The sequence below is a fragment of the Pezoporus flaviventris genome, unplaced genomic scaffold, assembly GCF_033815535.1.
Source record: "Pezoporus flaviventris isolate CSIRO_AGI_PZ_B2104156 unplaced genomic scaffold, CSIRO_AGI_Pfla_v1 ptg000041l, whole genome shotgun sequence".
NCBI classification, from domain to species: Eukaryota; Metazoa; Chordata; class Aves; order Psittaciformes; family Psittacidae; genus Pezoporus; species Pezoporus flaviventris.
Window position 1 is genome coordinate 15,014,916 of NW_026892589.1, and position 19,683 is coordinate 15,034,598.

The window sequence follows — 19,683 nt, forward strand, 5'->3', positions numbered from 1 at the left end:
CTTTTTAATGGATGAAAAGGGAAATGACAGCTTCTGGCTCACTTTCAAGCCCATTTCTTCCCTGCAGAATACCCTATAGCTCAATCTGCTTTTCACACAACTAAGAAACCTATTCTTTATTGTGTTGCTAATAACTGGTGGCATACTGAAGAAAACAGGAGCTCGATAGGAATTCTTACTAAGGGAGCTACTTTACTTCCCGGAAGATGCTTTCTTCCTTTCTTTAATTTGAGCTACACTGATCTGATCTCAGACAAAAGTTAAATAACTTCAAAATAATTTCTCAGCTTTTTCTACATCAAACAAAGCTTATGCCCAGACTTCCCAGGAAGAGCAGCCATGCTGAGAAGAAACTAGTGGTCCAGGTGTCAGAGGTGATTTGCATGGACTGCTGTCCAAACTGACACCTCTGAGGGCAGAGGTCTGCATTCTTATATGTGAAGGAAACTGTTCATAAAATCACAGCATGGTTTGGGTTGGAAGGACCTTCAAGCTCATCCCATTCCAACCCCTGCCATGGGCAGGGACCCCTTCCACTAGAGCAGCTTGCTCCAAGCCCCTGTGTCCAACCTGGCCTTGAGCACTGCCAGGGATGGGGCAGCCACCGCTTCTCTGGGCACCCTCTGCTAGTGCCTCAGCACCCTCACAGGGAAGAGCTTCTGCTTTATATCCAGTCTAAATCTGCCCTCTACCAAGCTTCTGTGAGATTTTATAGCAAGAGCCTGATACTTTATGCAGGCCTAAAAGCCTGTGACAGGACAAAGAGAGGACCATTAGCAGAAAAAGAGCCTAAACTAATTCAACAGCTGGCTATAACCGTGGCCAGTTATTTTGCAAAACTTGCTATCGAGAAGATTATAGCAAGAACACAGGTAGAGTTTTTAAAGAAAACTGCTTTCCTAAACAGAGAACCCACCTGGTTATGAGGTCTGGCTGAGTGACCATGGGACGCTGAGCAACCGCAGCTCACCAGCACGGTGAGATCGTAACGATGGAAGCTGCCTTCCAAAGTCTGCTGCTCTTAAAAGCCCTGTAACTTCAGCATCTTTTATGGTAAGAGGACCTGTGGCTACCCAAGTCCCCGCTATGACAGACCCAGGGCTTTATGACCCCTTGGTATTTCACAGGTGTAATTAGGAAACCATAACTCCCACTGCCAGGAAGGCACCAGGGACTTGCCAAGAACTGAGCCGGTCTGAGGGGGGAAGACCCTGTGGTATGCATTCCACATGATGGCAGACTGGCAGAAGGGTTTCTCTGCCCAGGTACAACAGGTGTGGGTCTGCATCCAAGCAAGAGCTAAAATTCAGAACCCAGAAATTCAAGAAGGGGCTCTCCAACCATAACAGATTAACATTTCTATGGAAAATGGGAGAGCGCCAAGTAGTAACAGTCTCTGTAAAGTCCTCATTAAAATGAGTAACACAGCTGGATATTTTATATATCAACCTTCTAAGTCCCTCCTTCCTGCTACTTAAGAGTAAAAATAGGAGAATGTTTTATGGAGGTTCACTCATGGCTGCTTAGGTGTGATTCCACTTTAAGAGAAGCAGAATTGTTAGCCCCTTGCAGTCATCCACATGGGAGGCATATGGCCAGCCTGTCTTAATGGTGTTTGCTGAGGGAAGTTACAAAACAGCAGGTTTGTCAGGGAAATGTGGATATTTGGCAGAATATCAATGGAATCACCTTTCCTTCCATTCCAGACTTGGGTTTCGAGGTAGATGAGCTGATATCATCACCTGGCAGGTTACAAGATAATGTAACAGAAAAGAAAATAATAATGACAAGGTAAAAAGAAAAGCACAGAAAAACCTGACTGAGAAATCAGCGCAGTTTGTCATGAGCTCAGACAGCTGCTTCATCACCCTGACAGCAGGTTAGTTCAGAATACATTTTGGCTTGCTCTTCACAGATACATCACATCTGAATTAATCTGAGGAAGTGGCAGCTCCAGTACTGCAAGACTGCATTGGGGTCCTGCATGAGCAGAGCTGCCTGAGAGCAGCACCTCAACCAGGAAGCCTCGTGGCCAGGTCACTCCCAGGGCTGCTCAGCCACTTCTGCACCACACAACCCAGGTGGAAGAGTAACAGCAGACATCACCCAGACCTCCAGCATCAGCTGCCATTCAGCTGGAGTCACCAGCATAAGTCTCCAATGGCTCCATCGTGTCCAAAGCAGGGCAAATAACAGTTTGCATCCAGGGAAGAGTCAACCCATTTGTGCACTGACCGCCAGAAGTGCTTTTTACAAACTATTTTCCATTAAAAGGACAAATTATTTGGAACTGAAGCCGCAAAACTTAATTCCGACTCTAGAATTTTGGAATCCCATAGGCTATCCTATAAACATTCCCATCTCAGCTGTATAATTTTGTTCAAAACATAGTGTACATGAAGCAAGAAACTAAACAAGCTTAGATCTGGGTAATTAAAATAGCTGAAGTCACGAGTTGCTCATGCCCAGGAAAGGCACATAAACACAGCCAGCAAGATGACGTCTCAGTTAGGCTCATCTCATCACCCTCCTTTACTCCGGTAAATGCAGCAAGCAAGCAAATAATAAAAGCAGCAGTAAGAAACTTTGATAGGAAGAGCCACACTTCTGTTATCATGACAAAAAAAAAGCTTTTTTGAAACCACGACTTACTCCTGAATGCCACCTCCCAGCAGCCCCACAGTGAGGAGGGTCAGCTCCAGCCACACAGCCCTGCTTTAGGGAATGAACCATCCACACAGCTTCAATAAATACCCCAAGGCAAGCGCTGCTGCTGCCGTTACTAGCTGTGGCTCACCAAAGAGCAATGACCTCAGAGATTATTCCAATCGAACCAATGACATAGGCAGGTATTTTATTATTTATAAAGTCCTGGTTTTCTCAGCACAGGAGGAAGCAATCAGAGAATATTCCCCATTCATCATTCCAGACAGTTGCCATCCCAGGCTTCTGCTGTCATCCCACACTAGGCACTTCCTTAGGCTGGCTTTGGAATCCTTTTCCACTCCTTCACACACAGGCTCTCCTTCCCAAACACTTTATGGCTGAACCAGTTCACCCAACCTGTATCAATAAACTGTACACCTTCACTCTCGTCTTGTGTTTCTGTATGTTCATTTTTAAGCCCTTCTGTCAGCTCTTAATCAATAACAAAAATCATGTTATTGATTTTTCTTCTAAACCAAACCATGTTTTAGCAGAAGCTCAAAAGGATGAGCAGGATTAAAAGGGTGATTTTAGATGTATCAGAAGGTTACAGAGCCCATTCACAGTAATGAAAGAAGACTGCATTAATCATCTAAAAGGATTCAAATGCGGCAACTAGAGCAATTCCATTTCTTAACAGGAACAAATTAAGACAATTTCCCTTGCAGAAATTTCCATAATTACAAGTAATTATCTTTTACTCTGCAGTTCTCCAGTACAGCACCTACTACAAAGAGTATTCCTATCAGCTGCTGTAGTTAGGAAATATAAGAGGAATTGTTTCTTGGTGAATTGTATGTTGCCATCACATGGATTAACCCACAGCTCTGCTCTGCTGGAACATGCATCTATCTTTGATATTAACAACAAGGATCACCAATCCCTATCTGATGACCCTATCACTGGGTTGTTATGGAAGCCTAAAAGACACAGGCATCCAAAACTGCACACAGAGAAGAGGAGGAATAAACCACATCTGCAGTTTAAGCCAAAGGAACATTATTTATAATACTGCATTGGACAAAACAGCTCTTCTCTGCTGAGTAAAATCAAAGGCTAGAAGACATCATCTCCATGTGCATTCCTTCGGGCAATGAGGACAAGTATGGCCACAGCTGCTGCAGTATTTGTAGAAACTGCATAAACTCAAACGCAGTATCAGAGGTTACAAGAGACTAAGCTTTGCATTTGTTGTTCTTGTGCACAAGGAAAATGTACATCAGGAAACTGTAATGTCAGTTATTTGCTATTTTTCACAAGGAAGTATGTACAATCCCACATATGTTGTCACCAGTTGTGGAAGCAGAGTCTGCTGGACCACTGCAGCCTCTGCACATCTCTGCTGCCATATATCCCTGTTCATTCTTTACTCCTAATCCTATGCTGCTGCTTCCAGCAGCACAGCAAAAAGGAGCCCGCTCTAAGCCCATGACCAGAGCTAGTGCAGGGCTCGCTAAAATTCACTCACTAAACCAATACAAATCTAAAAGAGTATAAGTTACGACAGAAATACAGTGAAATTCACAAGAATTTACTAAAAGCATGTTTTCTTGGTACTGCGGGAAACTGAAAAAGCCATCTGATTACAGAGGAGTTACTACCTATGAATGAATCCTCTTCCTGAAACACACTTGGTAAATACACATAACTTTTGCTTGTTGGTAACAAAGTGATATAGCAGCTCAGCCCTGTGTTGTCACTAATGATCGGTTGGATTCTCCATTAAATCTGCACCTGACAGTCAGTGGTTTCAGGTTTTGTCCAGCATTTTGTCATCATAACTGAGTAGCAAGTGACTCCTAGACACAGTTTTTGTCAATATGTAAAACAGCTTCTGTTCTTGGGCTCCTTAAGCACACAAGATACAGAACACTGCTTCTGCATAACAACTTGCTGGCTACGATAGCTTTGAAGGGAGTGCTCTGAGCTCCAGCACCCACCATGCGAGCACAAATATAGTGCTTTTTACTCTTTTATCACTATGCACAGACAGAAGAATCTGTGTTGGCAAACAAGAGCACATCATCCCCAAAGCCATCCTCTTTTTCCATCAGCTGAGGGAAGGCATCCAGAAAGAAGCACCACAGAACAGCCAGGAAGGACAGTAAGCATCCCTAGGATTGGGCACAGGGCACACTCAGCCTTCCACCAAACCATACCCTGAAGCCAAAGGAAGCTGCGATAAGGGACACTGGAAAGCGAAGGACAGTGAGCATCCCTAGGATTGGGCACAGGGCACACTCAGCCTTCCACCAAACCATACCCTGAAGCCAAAGGAAGCTTTAAAGAGGCTGTGATAGGGGACGCTGGAAAGCAAGCTGTAATTCCTGCAGCCTGAGCCACTCGGCACTGCAACACAGCTGATTTGATGCTTTTCAAAGAATGTAATCAATACAGTGCATCAGCCATTTCTGTATCGAGATCATGTATAATTTAATTACCAGCCTCCTGAGAGTCTGTCAGTGCCGTTGTGCTCACCCTAATGCCTTGGGCATCTTATGCTGGAATTTTAGCCTGGATTCTCAAGGGAAGAAGCTTCCGCACGGTACCGGCAGCCCATCCATCCGTCTGTCCATCCATCCACCCACCTGTTCCAGTGGCTTCAGGTGCCACTGACCATTGATTTACCACAGAAACACATCCCATGAGAGTGGCCACAAACACGAACCATGCTCTGAACTAGGCACCTGCCAGACACAGGAGAGTGGGAACCTGACAGGAAACAGAGCCAGAGGCAAGTCAGGGAAGTCCAAAGGAAAAGAGTCTTTGTAAAATATGGTGCTTGTGGCACACAAAGGCAACAGAAAATAAATATTTCTGTCACATGCAAACACTTTTTTTCATTGCTGAAGGCAAGAGAACGCCTTACACGCTACAGGTGACAGTGGTACCTTAGCACCACCAAACAAAGGAACCTACTCGAGGTTTACAAACAGCCTCACAAACTGCATGCGATCCTGTGCTGCACAATTTAATAGCTGGAAAAGCAAAAAAAACCCTCAAAAAACAAAACACCTTAAACATTTAATAACAATTAAAAAGAATGGATAAAGCAAATGATCAGGAGTACAAATACAATAAATCCAAGGAGAGCTCTCGTTCAGCACAGCACACGCACGTTCACTGCTGCGCGACAGCTCTTGTAGGGGGTGTTTCACACGGCAGAGGCAGACAAATCACTTCTCCAAACTCAGCCAGAAACAACCAACAGTGCCAAAAGTCCAAGGGCTACAGGAACGCTCCCTACTACACTGCCCTGCTCGGTCTGTATCCTACCAAGGGCCAGAGCAGCAGCGCCTTCTCCCACGGGCTGAGCATGTTCTCACGCAGCCCTGCAGAGGCCAGGCCCGCGGGAACCCCGGCTCCACTCACCTGAGTGCTGGCAGCAGCAGCAGAACAACCGCTTCTGGGTTTTACTGGTAGAACACTCCAGAACAGGACCTATTCCAGCATGAACATAGCTTCCATCCCACCATAGCAGGAGCAGGAATTATGTTTTACTCACACTAGGAAAAAAAACCTCAACAGTTCAGAAAAGTTCAGCCATCTCCTGCGCTCTCCACACAACCAAACTTGGTTGCCCAAAATCAACTCAGTTTGGATATAGATGATAATGTAGACAAAAAAACCCAAGCATCTGACATGGTGATTTAAGTATACATGGGTGAGCCAATACTGCAGAGTGAATCCTGACACTTGAAACAGAATCTTCCAGAGCTGAGGAGTCCAGCCAGCAGCCAAGAATAATATTTCAGTGGTTCAGTCGATACAGCTGTAACCATGGCCTGGAGGGGTTTTCACAGCCATAACCACATGAGTGACTGCACATTCAGTTGAAAACAGTAAAAACAGACACTTAAAAATCTATAGCTATAGACATCTCAAAACCAGCCTGAAAGGAGGCACAGAGGGGCCTGAAGAGCACACGGGCACTCCCATCGAGCCTGCCCATCACCAGTTTTATCTTGCTGAAGACACAACAATTTGAAATGAGAACTCTCACTAGAAGGCATTGCCTGCTTGATGGAATTCAAGGCACAGCTTCGGAACAGCTGGAAGGAGAGGATATGACACAAAGCCCGGCGGGTTCCCTGGGCAGGCAGCAGCAGTGCACACCCCATCAGGACCTTCTGAAGCACCGTTCACTTCCACGTCCAGCACTCCAAGCGAGAGACGCTCTCATGCGTTTCACATATGATTCCTATTTCTCCCCTGATGTAAAACACAGTATCGCACATCACGCTACAAAGAGAGCCGGAGCCCTGCTGGTTCGAGCAGGTTTTTCCAAAAGCAAAAGGAAAATAAGGAGTGTAATGGCCCGCAGCTGCCAGGAGCAGGGGGTCACTGCTGGGGGAGCAGCGCGCTCCGGTTGCTGGATTTCCCCCCCAAAGAATGTCAATAAAAAGCGCTGCCAAGCGCGCTGGAGCGGGAGCGCCCCGACGGGCCGAGAGACCCACCGGGCTCGGGGGGGGCGGCCCCAAGTCCGCCGGGCCCCGCTGCCCGGCCGCACTCCGGCCGAGCAGCCATATTAGGAAGCGGCCCGAGAGCCGGGCGGGCGGTCCTCGTGGGGACGGCGCGGCCCGGCCCAGGCCCATGCCCACCGGCGGAACCGGCCCGGCCCCGCTGCCGCTGCTCCTCGGCATCCCGGCGGGGCGGGCGCGGCACCGGCCGCAGCGAGAAAAGTTCGTGAAGGCTCCTGCGACTGCCGGGGCTGCACCGGCAAGGGGGGACAGGGGAGACACGGCGGAACGCGGCCGCGGGACGGGACCGGGACCAGCCCTGCCGCTCCGCCCGCGTCTGTGGGGCAGCACGTTCCGGGAGACCGGCGGCGGCGCCGGCCCCTGCGCGCCACTCACCTTCTTCCGGGGCTGCCATTTCATCATATTTGTAGAGCGGGGACGCGGAGCATCAAGGTCGCGCCTGGGAGCCGGCGGCGAGCGCAGCGGGGCCGCAGCCCGTGGTCATGCTGCCCGGCCCCGCCGCCAGGCCCGCGCCGCGCTCCGCCGCGCCCGCGGGAGAGGAGCCGGCCGCGCCGCTCGGGCCATCGGAGCCGGGCTCTGTCAGGCGGCGGCGGCCACAGCCCCGGCGCGGCTCCGCCCGCAGCGCCTCACGGCAGCGGCCCGCGGGGAGCCCCCGCGCGCATCCTGCGCGGCCGCCCCGCGCCCACGCACGGGCCCCGCCCCGCGCCGCCGCACCGAGGCAGAGAGGGGCGCGAGCGCCGGCAAGGCCCCGCCCCCCCCGCGGGCCCCGCCCCGCCCCGCGGCTCCGGAACCAGCGGCTCTCCCCGCGCGATCCCCGCAGCGCCGGGGGCAGCGGCAGCGTCCGGCGCCGCGTTCCGGGCAGCGCAAGCGCGGGCTCGGTGCCGCAGCAGAAACTGCTGACAGCGCGGCCCGGGGGCTCCCCAGCGGCACTGACCGATGGCAACCCCCGCACACACCCGGTAACCCCCGCACACACCCGGCAACCCCCGCACACACCCGGTAACCCCCGCACACACCCGGTAACCCCCGCACACACCCGGCAATCCCCGCAGACACCCGGTAACCCCCGCACACACCCGGTAACCCCCGCACACACCCGGCAACCCCCGCACACACCCGGCAATCCCCGCACACACCCGGTAACCCCCGCACACACCCGGCAATCCCCGCAGACACCCGGTAACCCCCGCACACACCCGGCAATCCCCGCAGACACCCGGTAACCCCCGCACACACCCGGCAACCCCCGCACACACCCGGTAACCCCCGCACACACCCGGCAACCCCCGCACACACCCGGCAATCCCCGCACACACCCGGTAACCCCCGCACACACCCGGCAACCCCCGCACACACCCGGCAACCCCCGCACACACCCGGTAACCCCCGCACACACCCGGTAACCCACGCCTCTCACTCAGAGCAGCCCGGAACGCGTCTACCCGCGGTGCTCCGTGGTCCAGCGCTCAGGGCTCACCAGAGGAAACTGTCTGGGTTCAGGGAAGTATTTGGGGGCGATACCTGCAGGGCTGAGGCCATGAGCAGGAAAGCCACAAATCCCACCACGTGTCAAAGCTGAACTGACTGTGACAAGACCAAAGTCACCCTGTGTGCGGCATTGGCAGCACAGGGTGAAGGACATCCACAGAGCAGACAGCAGAGGGTATTCTGGGGAGAAGAGCCTGTTCTGTTCTTCCAGCTCACGTCCAGGGAAAGGGATGAACAAACTGGGATAAAGCTGGATTTTCCCATATAATTTCCTGCTCAGCGCATCTCCTTTTTCCACCCATCCTGGATCGCCTCATGTGCACTGAGGGAAATGACAACATTCTCTCCCTATGGCAAAAGTGTTTGGATTGTTACAGTAGAAGAAACCCAAAGGTGTTACTGGTCAGAGCTGGCATATCAGGGAGCTGTGCCCTCCTGCTGCACTCACAGCACAGCCAGTATGCCCTGGAACTCGATTTCCATCAGTTCAAACACTGGCACTGACAATCCTCAAGAGTTCCATACTGGCAGAGTGGGTACTCCATAAAGAAAATAAATGCTTCGAGTCAGACAATGCCATTTACCATGATGCTGTCAGAAAGCAGCTTAATTTAATTCACAGACAGATTGCAAAATGTGTTGTTTTGACAAGATCAACAGGAGGTTTTTGAAATTCTTCCTGAGTAAAGATTAATTAACAGGAAGCAAAGCAGGAGCTGTGCTTATACACCTGTCACACAGGGAGCAGGCTGCTTCACTCAGAGCCTAATGCTTACTCCAGTGACTGGCATTTCTGCTGGATTTAAACTGCTTTTTTTTTCTGCTGTTGAAAAAAGAAATAACATTGGCACTATTTCCAAAGCCACTGAAAATAGCCAGAATGCAGGCAGTATAAATGCCTGTATCTGAAGGAAATGGCAAACATTCTTCCCTCTTTCAAAGTCAGAGTTATTTGACTTCTTTAAGATTAAAGAAAATGCAGTGTGAATTTTGGTTTTGTTTTTAAGAGTTTCTCCTCCCAGGTTGGAAGCCACTCAGGATGTAGTGATTCAATTGCCAGAAAATGCTGAAACCATCCTCGTAACACTGGCAGCTTCCATCTCTTCCATCATGAGAACAGGATCCTCGTGTCCATTTCAAAGTTAACCAATTAATTTTCTCAAGTAATCAGCAATGCCAAGAAACTCAAGTGCTACAGCTTCCGTAAAGTCCGGTCTGAATCGTGGACAAGTTGTGAATAACACAAGCACAACGTAGAAGATAATGTTGGACCATGGAAGCTAAATGCCTCTCTGTTCATTAAGGGTGAAATGGCTGACAAGAAACAATCAGCTGTGCTGCCCAGCAGCCCTGGCACACAACACTGCTGGGGAGCCGTGTGCCATCCATGTGCATGAGCCAAGTGCAGGATCATGCCTGTTCACAGCCCCCATCACAGGTTACTGACAACTCTCCTCTGTAAGAAGCAGCACCATGAACCCATTTTGAATGGTCAGACTTCTGGGCACTGGGACAGGAGCTCCCAGGGAACAGAGTTTTCTCTTCAAACACATATCAATAAGGAATAAACATATTTTATTCCAATATTTATGAGTGAATAATGGTGAGCAAAGTGGCTGGCTACACCAATACCTTTTTTTTTCTCCTTTGCCTGATTTACTGCTATTTTTAAATCTCAGACTGTGGATCTGTCCAACATATTGTGCCAAATACCTGCTTCTTTTCTACTCAAGGTGTTGACTAGCCTAGAAGAAAGCTGTGTGTTATTAACACCTATCTGATATTAGATCTCATTCTTGCTACTCTATGAAAAAAAAAAATCTTTTAAAGTGTTATTTTCAAATTAACCCTTGGTGAGAACCTAGAACTATTTAGTGTACTATGTCCTTTCTTACATAACCCTTGATTTTCAGTAACATGTAAGTTCTAATACCTTTACTATACCTTGAAATACCTCTACTCAACCAAAGTGCATCAACTAGAAGCAATCACACATACTGCAAGTAGAAAAAGGTCCTGCTGGAGATAGCCTAACCTGCAGTCTGCTCATCAAGCTATGCAAAGTGTATGAGAATTCAGTTTATTGGGTCATTCTACAGCTTAGCAAGGATCTAAATTGGGCAGTATTCAGCAGGCACATAAAGATTTGGAGTTACACCTTGATTTTATGATGTACACAGTCCTGTGAACTCAATGGACTGGTAGTCTGGAAGATGCCAGCATTTTAACAGTTACCAACACACCAACACAGCAAGGAGGATGTAGATCATGCTCTTAATAGCCCAGTCCCTTGGCAAATTCATGAAGCAAATAAAATCAAATCCTTTTATTTCTGAATTTATTAAAGCAGCTTTCAATTCATTACAATGATTCTGTGTCTATTGCTTTGTCTGCCTCAAACTAGCACACTGAACACAAACACGACACCTTGCAATGGGTTAAGATCAGGTCCTGCACGTTCCATCTGAGCTACTGCAGCCCCAAGCAAGTGTGCACTATGAAAGGGAGAAAGTGTTTCAGCAGGTTCTCCTAAATCTGGGAGAAGGGAACCCCCTTGAAGTGCAGTAGCTGGGGTGCTGCAGTTCTAATCACTGCTCTAGATCACCAGAAACCAGCAATGCTAACTTATCTCTCCATGTTAGCTTACAGCAAGTTCTCTGCAATTTACAATCAGAATTTACTTCCAGCTTCCACACTGAGGGCACTTTGGGCACACAACCTACTGCTAGTTTCTCATATTGGAAGAGAGAAGTACAAAGTTCAGCTAAAGGGGCTGGGGTAATGCAGCATTGTCACAGTACATATACCAGGAAGAAGGCACAGTGAAGGGCAAGAATACAGTAGGCCAGGAAAGCAATTCAAGGTCCTGTGAAGTTTTTTGCATGCTCTGATGGTCTTCTGGTCCATCCAACCTTGTGTTCCTGTTGCATTTTGCTACTACAGCATTCCACCCTGTTCTCTCATAGTAAAGATTGAGTGTTCTATCCAGTGTAGCAATAGCATGTATTTTCATGATTAGGTTATCTGGGGTTCACATCTCAGCAGCTGACTCTTTTGAAAAGACTGAGACTCACTTCAGAAAATACTTTGTTTAGTCAAGCAGAAAAAGCCCTTTTCAAAGGGATATAATCCAGGCTGAAAAACCAAGGAGGGGGCTTTCAAAAATGAGGATATACTTACTGGAAAATACCACTTCTGACAGGAGAAGCAGCTAAGAAAAACTGGTTGCTAAGACTAATTAGAGAGTTGTAGCACAATTTAGGTCGAGGAGATGCAGAAATGAAATGAACTGAAGATAAAAGAGCCTAAAGCATTTATTCCTGGCAACTGGACTCATGAAGAAGGAGGGGCAAGGGAGGGAGGCATCACACAGGCCAAATGAGCTGAGGGCTGTAGGTGCCTGTCACTAATTACAGATTATTCTGTGGTACCAAGAAATGATCAAATAGGTTGATACAAGATTAGGGCTGATCTTGTTCCAGTGGAGTTCCCTCTCAAGTACTGACACCTGAGCTAGGCTTAGGGAATGGACTTTTGCACAGGTACCTCTTGCTTGTGGTCACATAGAGCACAGAGAACTGCTGCGTGTTTCGCTCCTGTGATTCCCTGGCTTTCAGGCACTCACTTGTAAATATTTTCTCCAGAAAGCAAATCCAGCTTGCAGTGGTATTTGTCTAATACCAGGGGGCTGGAACTAGATGACCTCCAGAGGTCCCTTCCACCCCAAACCATTCTCTGATTCTATGGGTCTGTAACACCGGTCACTGACAAGCAGAAACACAGGAGGCAGCAGGTTTCCCCACCAAAGGTTTGTCTACAATAAAGAGATGGGTAAACTAGGAATGTGCATGGAAAATAAACCCACCAAAACCCACTCATCTTTGGAGGCCTTGCAAATGCATGTCCATATTTTCTACCTTATTTGGGGTTTTTGCCGTAAAATTAGGCAGTCCTTTTTTGATTCATGGACCAACTCTTGCAATAAAACTTCACCCATTTCACACCCTTTGGGAAGTAACTGGTGAAAGCTGCATCATTCCCTATGCCACTCTTTGGTATTCCAAAAGAGAGCCCCACTTCTCACCTTGTAGAAGAAAAGAAAAAAAAAAGGGGAGGGGGGAGGTGGGACAGGGAATGGCATACTGGCCCATTTCACCATCTTCCCTTCCACAGCATAGCAGGAAAGTCTCTCTTGGACCATAATTGTGACATAAAATACAAAAAATGTGCAAGAAAACAAGTACTGTCATAGAGTGAGAAACAGTGAAGGCCTTGATGCCTTGCAGGCCCAGTTCTGCAAGAGCTACAACATTTATGCATTACCAACACTGTTTTGGTCACAAATCTAAAACAAGGCATTGTACAGTCTGCTGCAAAGAACATCGACTCCATCCCCATCAAGCCCACTACACTCAATGTCCAACACTTTAACAAGGAAGATGCATATAGGACATGTAAGTACTGCCCAGGTCCACACAAGGAACTAGAAGGAATTCTGCCCACACAAGGGCGAATTTAATGTTAATAGAATAACCAAACTCATCTGCAGCAGGGACAAACAGTGGCAAAACAGAGAAGCAAGCAGCTGAACTGACATGGAGATGGCACTCTGATTCGCCAAGGGCAAGCACCCAAGTCAAGATTCTAAAATACTCAGAAATTAATATGAGGGACAAATCCTTCTCTATTTGCAAGGGAAAAGCTAATTACATAGAGCACCCTGTAAGACAGAGATGGGGAACTTCCAGATCAAGCCTAAGGATGAATGTTTCAGTCACAAATAGAAGTTTTCTGGTTAGTGACTGTATCCATCGAGAGAACCATTATTTAAATGTAATGTTGTGCCTGTGAAATATTTATGTGATAGTCTCAGGGCAAAACGTGTATTTCTGTAGTTCACTGGATAGGAAATACATCCTAAATTTTAACTCTATCTTACCAAAGAAGGTGTTTCCTTTTGCAACAGTTAGTTCACTGGATAGGAAATACATCCTAAATTTTAACTCTATCTTACCAAAGAAGGTGTTTGCTTTTGCACCACGTTATTGGCTTAAGAGGCTTCAGCTCCTTCATTACATGACTCCAAGCAGAAAACATCATGTTTGGGAGCTGCTTCTCATTATGACTTCCCCCTCCCTTTTTCCGTAGGAAGCACAATTACTGCTGCTATGGAAACAAGTGTAATTCAGTCAAGATGTGGGTCAAAGCAATACTTGGGAGGCAAAGATTTACCAAAAAGAATCACATTTGCTGCCTGTCCTCTCCTGGAGAAGGGTTTTCTCCCAGTGACATCCATCACCATCTGCTGTCTCAAGTAAGAAATTCAGAGCCACATAAGTCGCGTGTAATGATGTAGCACCCAGGTGACACCAGGACAAGCAGAGAACTGGTCTGCTCCTTGCAAGGCCGGTGACAGCAGAGCCGCATGTAGAGGGACCAGCCTCTGAGGGACAGGTGGTCACCTCCTCTGCAGGTCCTAAAGGAATATAGCTTGAGGTTGAGGGGGGAAACCTCCTCCTACCTCAGAGCATCTTGTTTTCAGGGTATGTTATTTATTGTTCATTAACATGGAACTCACTGTGCCACAGGCCCCAGCCAAATCTTCAAGAGTAGCATTTTCCCAAAGAATCCACAATACAGCACAGAGACCTAAGAAGAGACGTTAAGGGAAGTGTAATTATCTGGGCATGCTGGAAATGAGGAGGAGGAGGAAGGAGAGGGAGAGAAAGAGCACACATGGCAAAGGGAGCAGAATGTCCAAGAAGAAAAAAAGAGGAAGTGCACAGGGAGTGATCGGGGGTCTGCATGTGCTCCTGCATGTGGTATCTGCTCTTGTCCCTGAGCTCCATGGCTCTCCCATTGAGCAGCAGCACTGGTGGACTCCAAAGAGCAACACTGTGGAGCCATGAGCAACGATTAGACCAGGGAATACACAGTGAGCACTGTCAGTCGGAGAGGGGTAGGGAACCTCATGAACGGGGGAATTAGAAATAAATATTTTCACTGTAAGTATCAGAATTCAAAGGCAACCACAGTTTCATTCCATGCCCCAATATTCACAATATTTCCTCACATTCCCAAGAATCGTTCCCAAATACTGCAGGCCTTTGAGGAAACTCTCCCATTTCACATGCCAGTGATTTTGGAGAGGACGCTGTTCATACATTCACCTCCCTCCCTGCTCCTGCCCGTTGCCAAGCAACTCCAGCCTGTCTGCAGGACCTGCCTCCCAACCACCAGCAGCTCAAACCATTACCCTGTACTGAAAAACACAAATTTAAGAATGAAAACAGACACAGCTAAACCAGAAAAACATACTTCCCTTTAGTGCTTGGATCATCTTGTGGGAACCTTGGAGGCTACAGCTTGTCTGTAGGCAACAAACCACAGAATCCCAGGAGGACTGAGGTGGAAAGGGACCTCTGGAGATCACCTGCTCCACCAGGGCCACACTCAGCTGGCTTCCAGGACCATGTCCCTGGGCAACCTGTGCAGGTGCTCAGTCACACCCACAGCAAAAAAGTGTTTCTTGATGTTCAGAGGTGCCAGTGGGTGCTTACGGCCTCTGCTCCTGCACTGGGCACCGCTGCGAAGAGCCTGGCTCCATACTCTTTGCACCCTCCCTGTAGGTATTCATATAGTACCAAAACTAGCAAGTGATAAAAGCACTTAAAAAAAAATCTGCAAGGCAGTTTCTGAAGTGCTAGAAAACATCAGGAGGCCACCATCAAATTAAAAACATGGGTTGTTTTCCAGGGTGAAGCACTGCTTCCCCGCCTCTGGTGTGCGTACATCTATATATCTGTAGTTGTTATCCCACACTACTCTAATTATTACTCAGAAGCCAGAACGGATTCTCCAGCAAGCACAGTAGGCTTGAAGAAGCTCTTACTATCCCAAAATGGGAGACTCACACTAATTTAGTGGAGAAGGCTATATAAATTAAACCTTTTTCTAGATACACTTAAAATGTTATCAGGCTCCTGCAAATTCATAAACATCAAAATACTGCTTTTATTCCTCAAGATCCAGATGAACCCCGTTTGACTGCTCCTCATACTACACATTGAACATATCCGTGCAAATTCCTCCCAAGGAATCCAGTTGCAATTTAAATTTTCTGGATGCAGAGAGTAGTAAGAAAACAACCTCACTGTTCCCAGTATGATGCTGCTGGGACTAAAGGGCTGAGACAATCATTTGCTGGAAGAGGCAATGATTTAAAAGATTGGTTCGTGTTGAAATGAAGGAATTCTGTGTCTGACTATGAAATAGCACCAAGCAGGAAGGTAGGCAGCTGAGGTACCTTTAAAGAAACATGAGCCCTGTGGAAACAGATCCATCAATATACTAGAAGCATCAGAACAACCTCTGAAGTCCTGGTAGCATTCTAAATGTGGCAGCTTTCATCTACAGTTTGGAATCACACTCTCACACAAGACAGGGCTCTCAAAGAGGTGACTCCAGACACTCTGGAAAATAACATGAAGAAACTGAAAGTAAAATACATTAAACGTGCCCATCTGCCAGCATATCTTCCCAAATACTGAATCCTGGCATGTTGCTAAGGAAGACCCAGGCAGTTATGCAAGAGAAGCAACAGTACAAAACAGAAAATATCATGCTCAGTTATCAGTGTCTCAGAACAGGAGCAGCTTTAAAGAAGTTTATGAAGCGTGAAAAGCCAGGAAAGACAAGCAAGGGAGAATTTAAAGAGACTCGTCAAGTAAGAGAGGTGAGGGAGAAAGACAAAATGTGTTCATTAACTTCATGCAAGAAATACAACGAGCTGCATAGTGGGATGAACTGCCGCATTTGCCAAGAGCCCCAAGAAGCTGTGCGGTGCCAAGTGGTGGAGGGTCTCCTTTGGGACAGTCCATCAGAACGCTGCAGGCTTAACAAAACCGAAAAAACCAGACACTGCTTTAACAAATACCTTTGCTGGAGCTCACAGGTTTCTTTGGGAGACAAAAGGGGGGGAGGCAGTTACTGAGCTTTGTGACATACTCTGCGAATGAAATTTGTCCTGCTTTTCAGGGCACAGAATGTACTTTCTAAAAGTAAGGAAATGCAAGGTTTAATTTAAAATTCTGGTTTAGTTTCCTCTGAAAGGGCTACACAATAAAACTATTGTATTGTAAAAGATCTGGTTTGTCTATTCAGAATTTCTCTTCCACACAGTGCAAATGTAGGTGCATTACATCAGCTACCCTACTCCTGAGCCATGAGATACTCCACAATGATCCTCTAGCCATCAGAAATGGCACTTAGAGTTCTCTAAGGAGTCTTCTCTTACTGATTTACAATGATAGACAGTTCTACTGCTGAACTTTCTTGTAAAATGTGGAACAGGAATTTCACTTGTGTCTGTTCACATATTCAGCTGGGACTGCATGAATAAGAGATGTGACACAATTCATCCATATGCAGTCTCCTTTTCCCCAACCCACAGCGTGCTGAAGCCTTACAGGAGCACTTTCCACTGTTACAGCATTACAAGATGAAAGCAAGGAATAAACTGAACTCCTGTACAATTATAAATCGTCCACAGATACACAGCCAACGAGGTCTCAAAAAAAAAAAAAAAATCAGAAAAATCTTCAGCAAAATGTTCAAAGAGCAGTTCTTTCTTTAGGCTACAGTTAATGTGAAGAGTAACTTGTCATTGCCATGTCAGAGATAACCACTCTAAAAGCAGGAAACAACCTTGAGGTGCTGTAAAACTGTACAGCATCCCTGAAATCATTGCAGCAGGAACTATTTGGTCTCACTGAGGAGTTACATCTAATATTCTTAGAATAGAATAGCTCCAGTTGAAAGAGACCTAGAAGCAATCACCCAGTCCCAACTCACTGCTGCAACAGCATATCCAGATGTTTACCTGACACTGTCCTCATGACTGACACGGCTGTCAGCCCAGATCTGTCCGCAGTATGTCCATGCCCAACCCAGTGGGGTACAGCAAACTCCCAACTCTCACACCCTGTTCTTCCAAGAGTGGGTGTATCTACCCGATGAGCAGATGCAAACATAGTCTAATATACTTCAGCACCATGATGAAGCATTTCTGATGCAGTTTTATTTAGCTTCACTGCCACAAACACTGAGTTTAGCAGAGCTCGTCAAAATAAGAATTTAGGAACCTGCCAGTGACCAAGTCTCAGCTGGCTTTGCTCCACCACGGAAGGACAGCATGCTGCTACATCACAAAACACTTACTCAGAACCTCACTTGCAATGACATTTTTCAGCATAAAGCATAAAGTTGTGAGTGCATTTAAGAACAACTAGGACAGCTGCTGGATCCAGCCTAAAAATACAGAAGATCATAGCTGCTTCATTTAACTTTGTATGATCAAGCATCCAACGCCGAAAGAGCATAAGGCTTAGTGAGGTACTAAAGTTTTTCTACTACAGGGAGAAACAGAAAGAACCAACCATGCAGCAGTTTCCATCCAAGTCTGACAGGAAAGATGGCTACTTGCAAGAACCAAAAATAAGAAAATATTCAATCTGCATCTACATAAAAGTGGTTCCTGATGATGAAAGATTAATTTTAAATACTTTTTAAAGAAAACAAACAAACAAAAAAACCCAAACCATCCAGTTAAGAGATTATGTAAACAGAAGTTTATTCTATAATCTATTTTTGCAATTATCCTCTTATTGAAGATTTATTACAAGGGGTGATCCCACAGCAGACAAGTCGCCTGTACTCATTTTACCTTTCTTTCTCTCCAGCTCAGATTTTACCAGGAAGAAAACTCCTTTCTAATGCCACTTGTTAGAAGTTTGTGCCTTGGAGACTGAAGTTTGGGAGCATTTATCATGTCCATCCAAACACAGTGATATTTACAGGGCTACGTTCTTCCTTATTAAAACGACACTGAACATGACTTGCCTTCTCTGCTACGAAGCCTGAGAAGCACCAAGGCATGCTGCTGACACTGTATGCTGCTGGTTATTACAGGCATGGCAGAAACACTTCAGCATCCCCAGCAGAAGGAAGTGGATCCCTTTTGGGATGCACAGTCTCAAAACTCAGCAGAAGAGCAAGTTCTACTCTATGAGTATGAATCTCCCAGCAAGTCACAGACTTCGTGTTTCTCTGAGCAGCAGGGTACATCTTGACCAGACCTTTCAAAAACAGCACAGATTCCAGAGCAGCAGTTTACCTGGGTAGCTATTAAAGAAGACTTTTCCATAGTCCTGTATACAGACCAGCAAGATTACAACACCATTAGACAGCAATAAATCCTTTTAGCAGGAAAAATCATCAGTAAACATAACAAAGAACACAAATACACAAACCAGAAAATATCTCTCAAGCTTGAAATGCTGTCCCATTTGGATAAGGAATTCCTGACTTTCTGCAGGCCTTCTCCTATTGCTGCCTTAAAGCAGCTCCCTTCCTCCTTTAATGTCCCAGAGCCTGTGCAAATAGGAGAAGCAAAGCTAAATCTAACTCTCTCTATGCCAATGAGCAGGTAACATATACTGTACTGAACACACACACACACACACACAAAATCTTAGTTGACCTCAAAATCTGGAATGAAGTTGTATTTTCACCTGGAAGTACAGAAAAACATAAACCCACCTTTGGTTTTATTGCATGTGAAGCACTGTTGGGTAAGAGATTCAAATACTCCCTGGAAGCACGTTAATCTGCAGAGCGAGCTGTGCATCACTGAAGAGAGCAGTGCCTGGAAGCAGAGGCCTCTGCTGTAATGATAGGGTGACCATTCATTACAAGAAGTAAAAGAAAAGCAGAAACCAGAGTGAATGGATTCCTTTGATTCTCATCTGCTGCAAATAATTCATACTGAGAAGCTCTAGATGCGCTTTCTGGATAAAACAGGAGCTTCTCAGAGCTCATCTCTGAACAACAGGAAAATGCTGAATCAGGCCTTCCACACAGACTGCTCCAAGCACAGAAACCTGGGGTTTAGGAGTGAGGAACCCCATAGAGTGTATCTGTACTCAGCAGACACCGGGCTGAGACCAGG

The 19,683-nt window shown here is 46.7% G+C and overlaps 2 protein-coding genes across 5 annotated transcripts in view; one reads left to right on the plus strand and one right to left on the minus strand.

The window, feature by feature from the left end:
* CCDC117 (coiled-coil domain containing 117) overlaps positions 1-19,683 on the plus strand; it is a 281,107-nt gene that overhangs the window by 200,400 nt on the left and 61,024 nt on the right. The window lies entirely within an intron of this gene.
* TTC28 (tetratricopeptide repeat domain 28) overlaps positions 1-19,683 on the minus strand; it is a 123,134-nt gene that overhangs the window by 77,984 nt on the left and 25,467 nt on the right. The window contains exon 1 of one of the 4 annotated variants that reach the window (XM_061466539.1): positions 7,563-7,715. The exons of the other annotated variants lie outside the window; for them this stretch is intronic. Coding sequence (XP_061322523.1) covers positions 7,563-7,589 — 27 coding nt within the window. The 5' untranslated portion in view covers positions 7,590-7,715. Of the gene's footprint in view, positions 1-7,562; positions 7,716-19,683 lie in introns of those variants that run through there. 4 annotated transcript variants of the gene reach the window in all.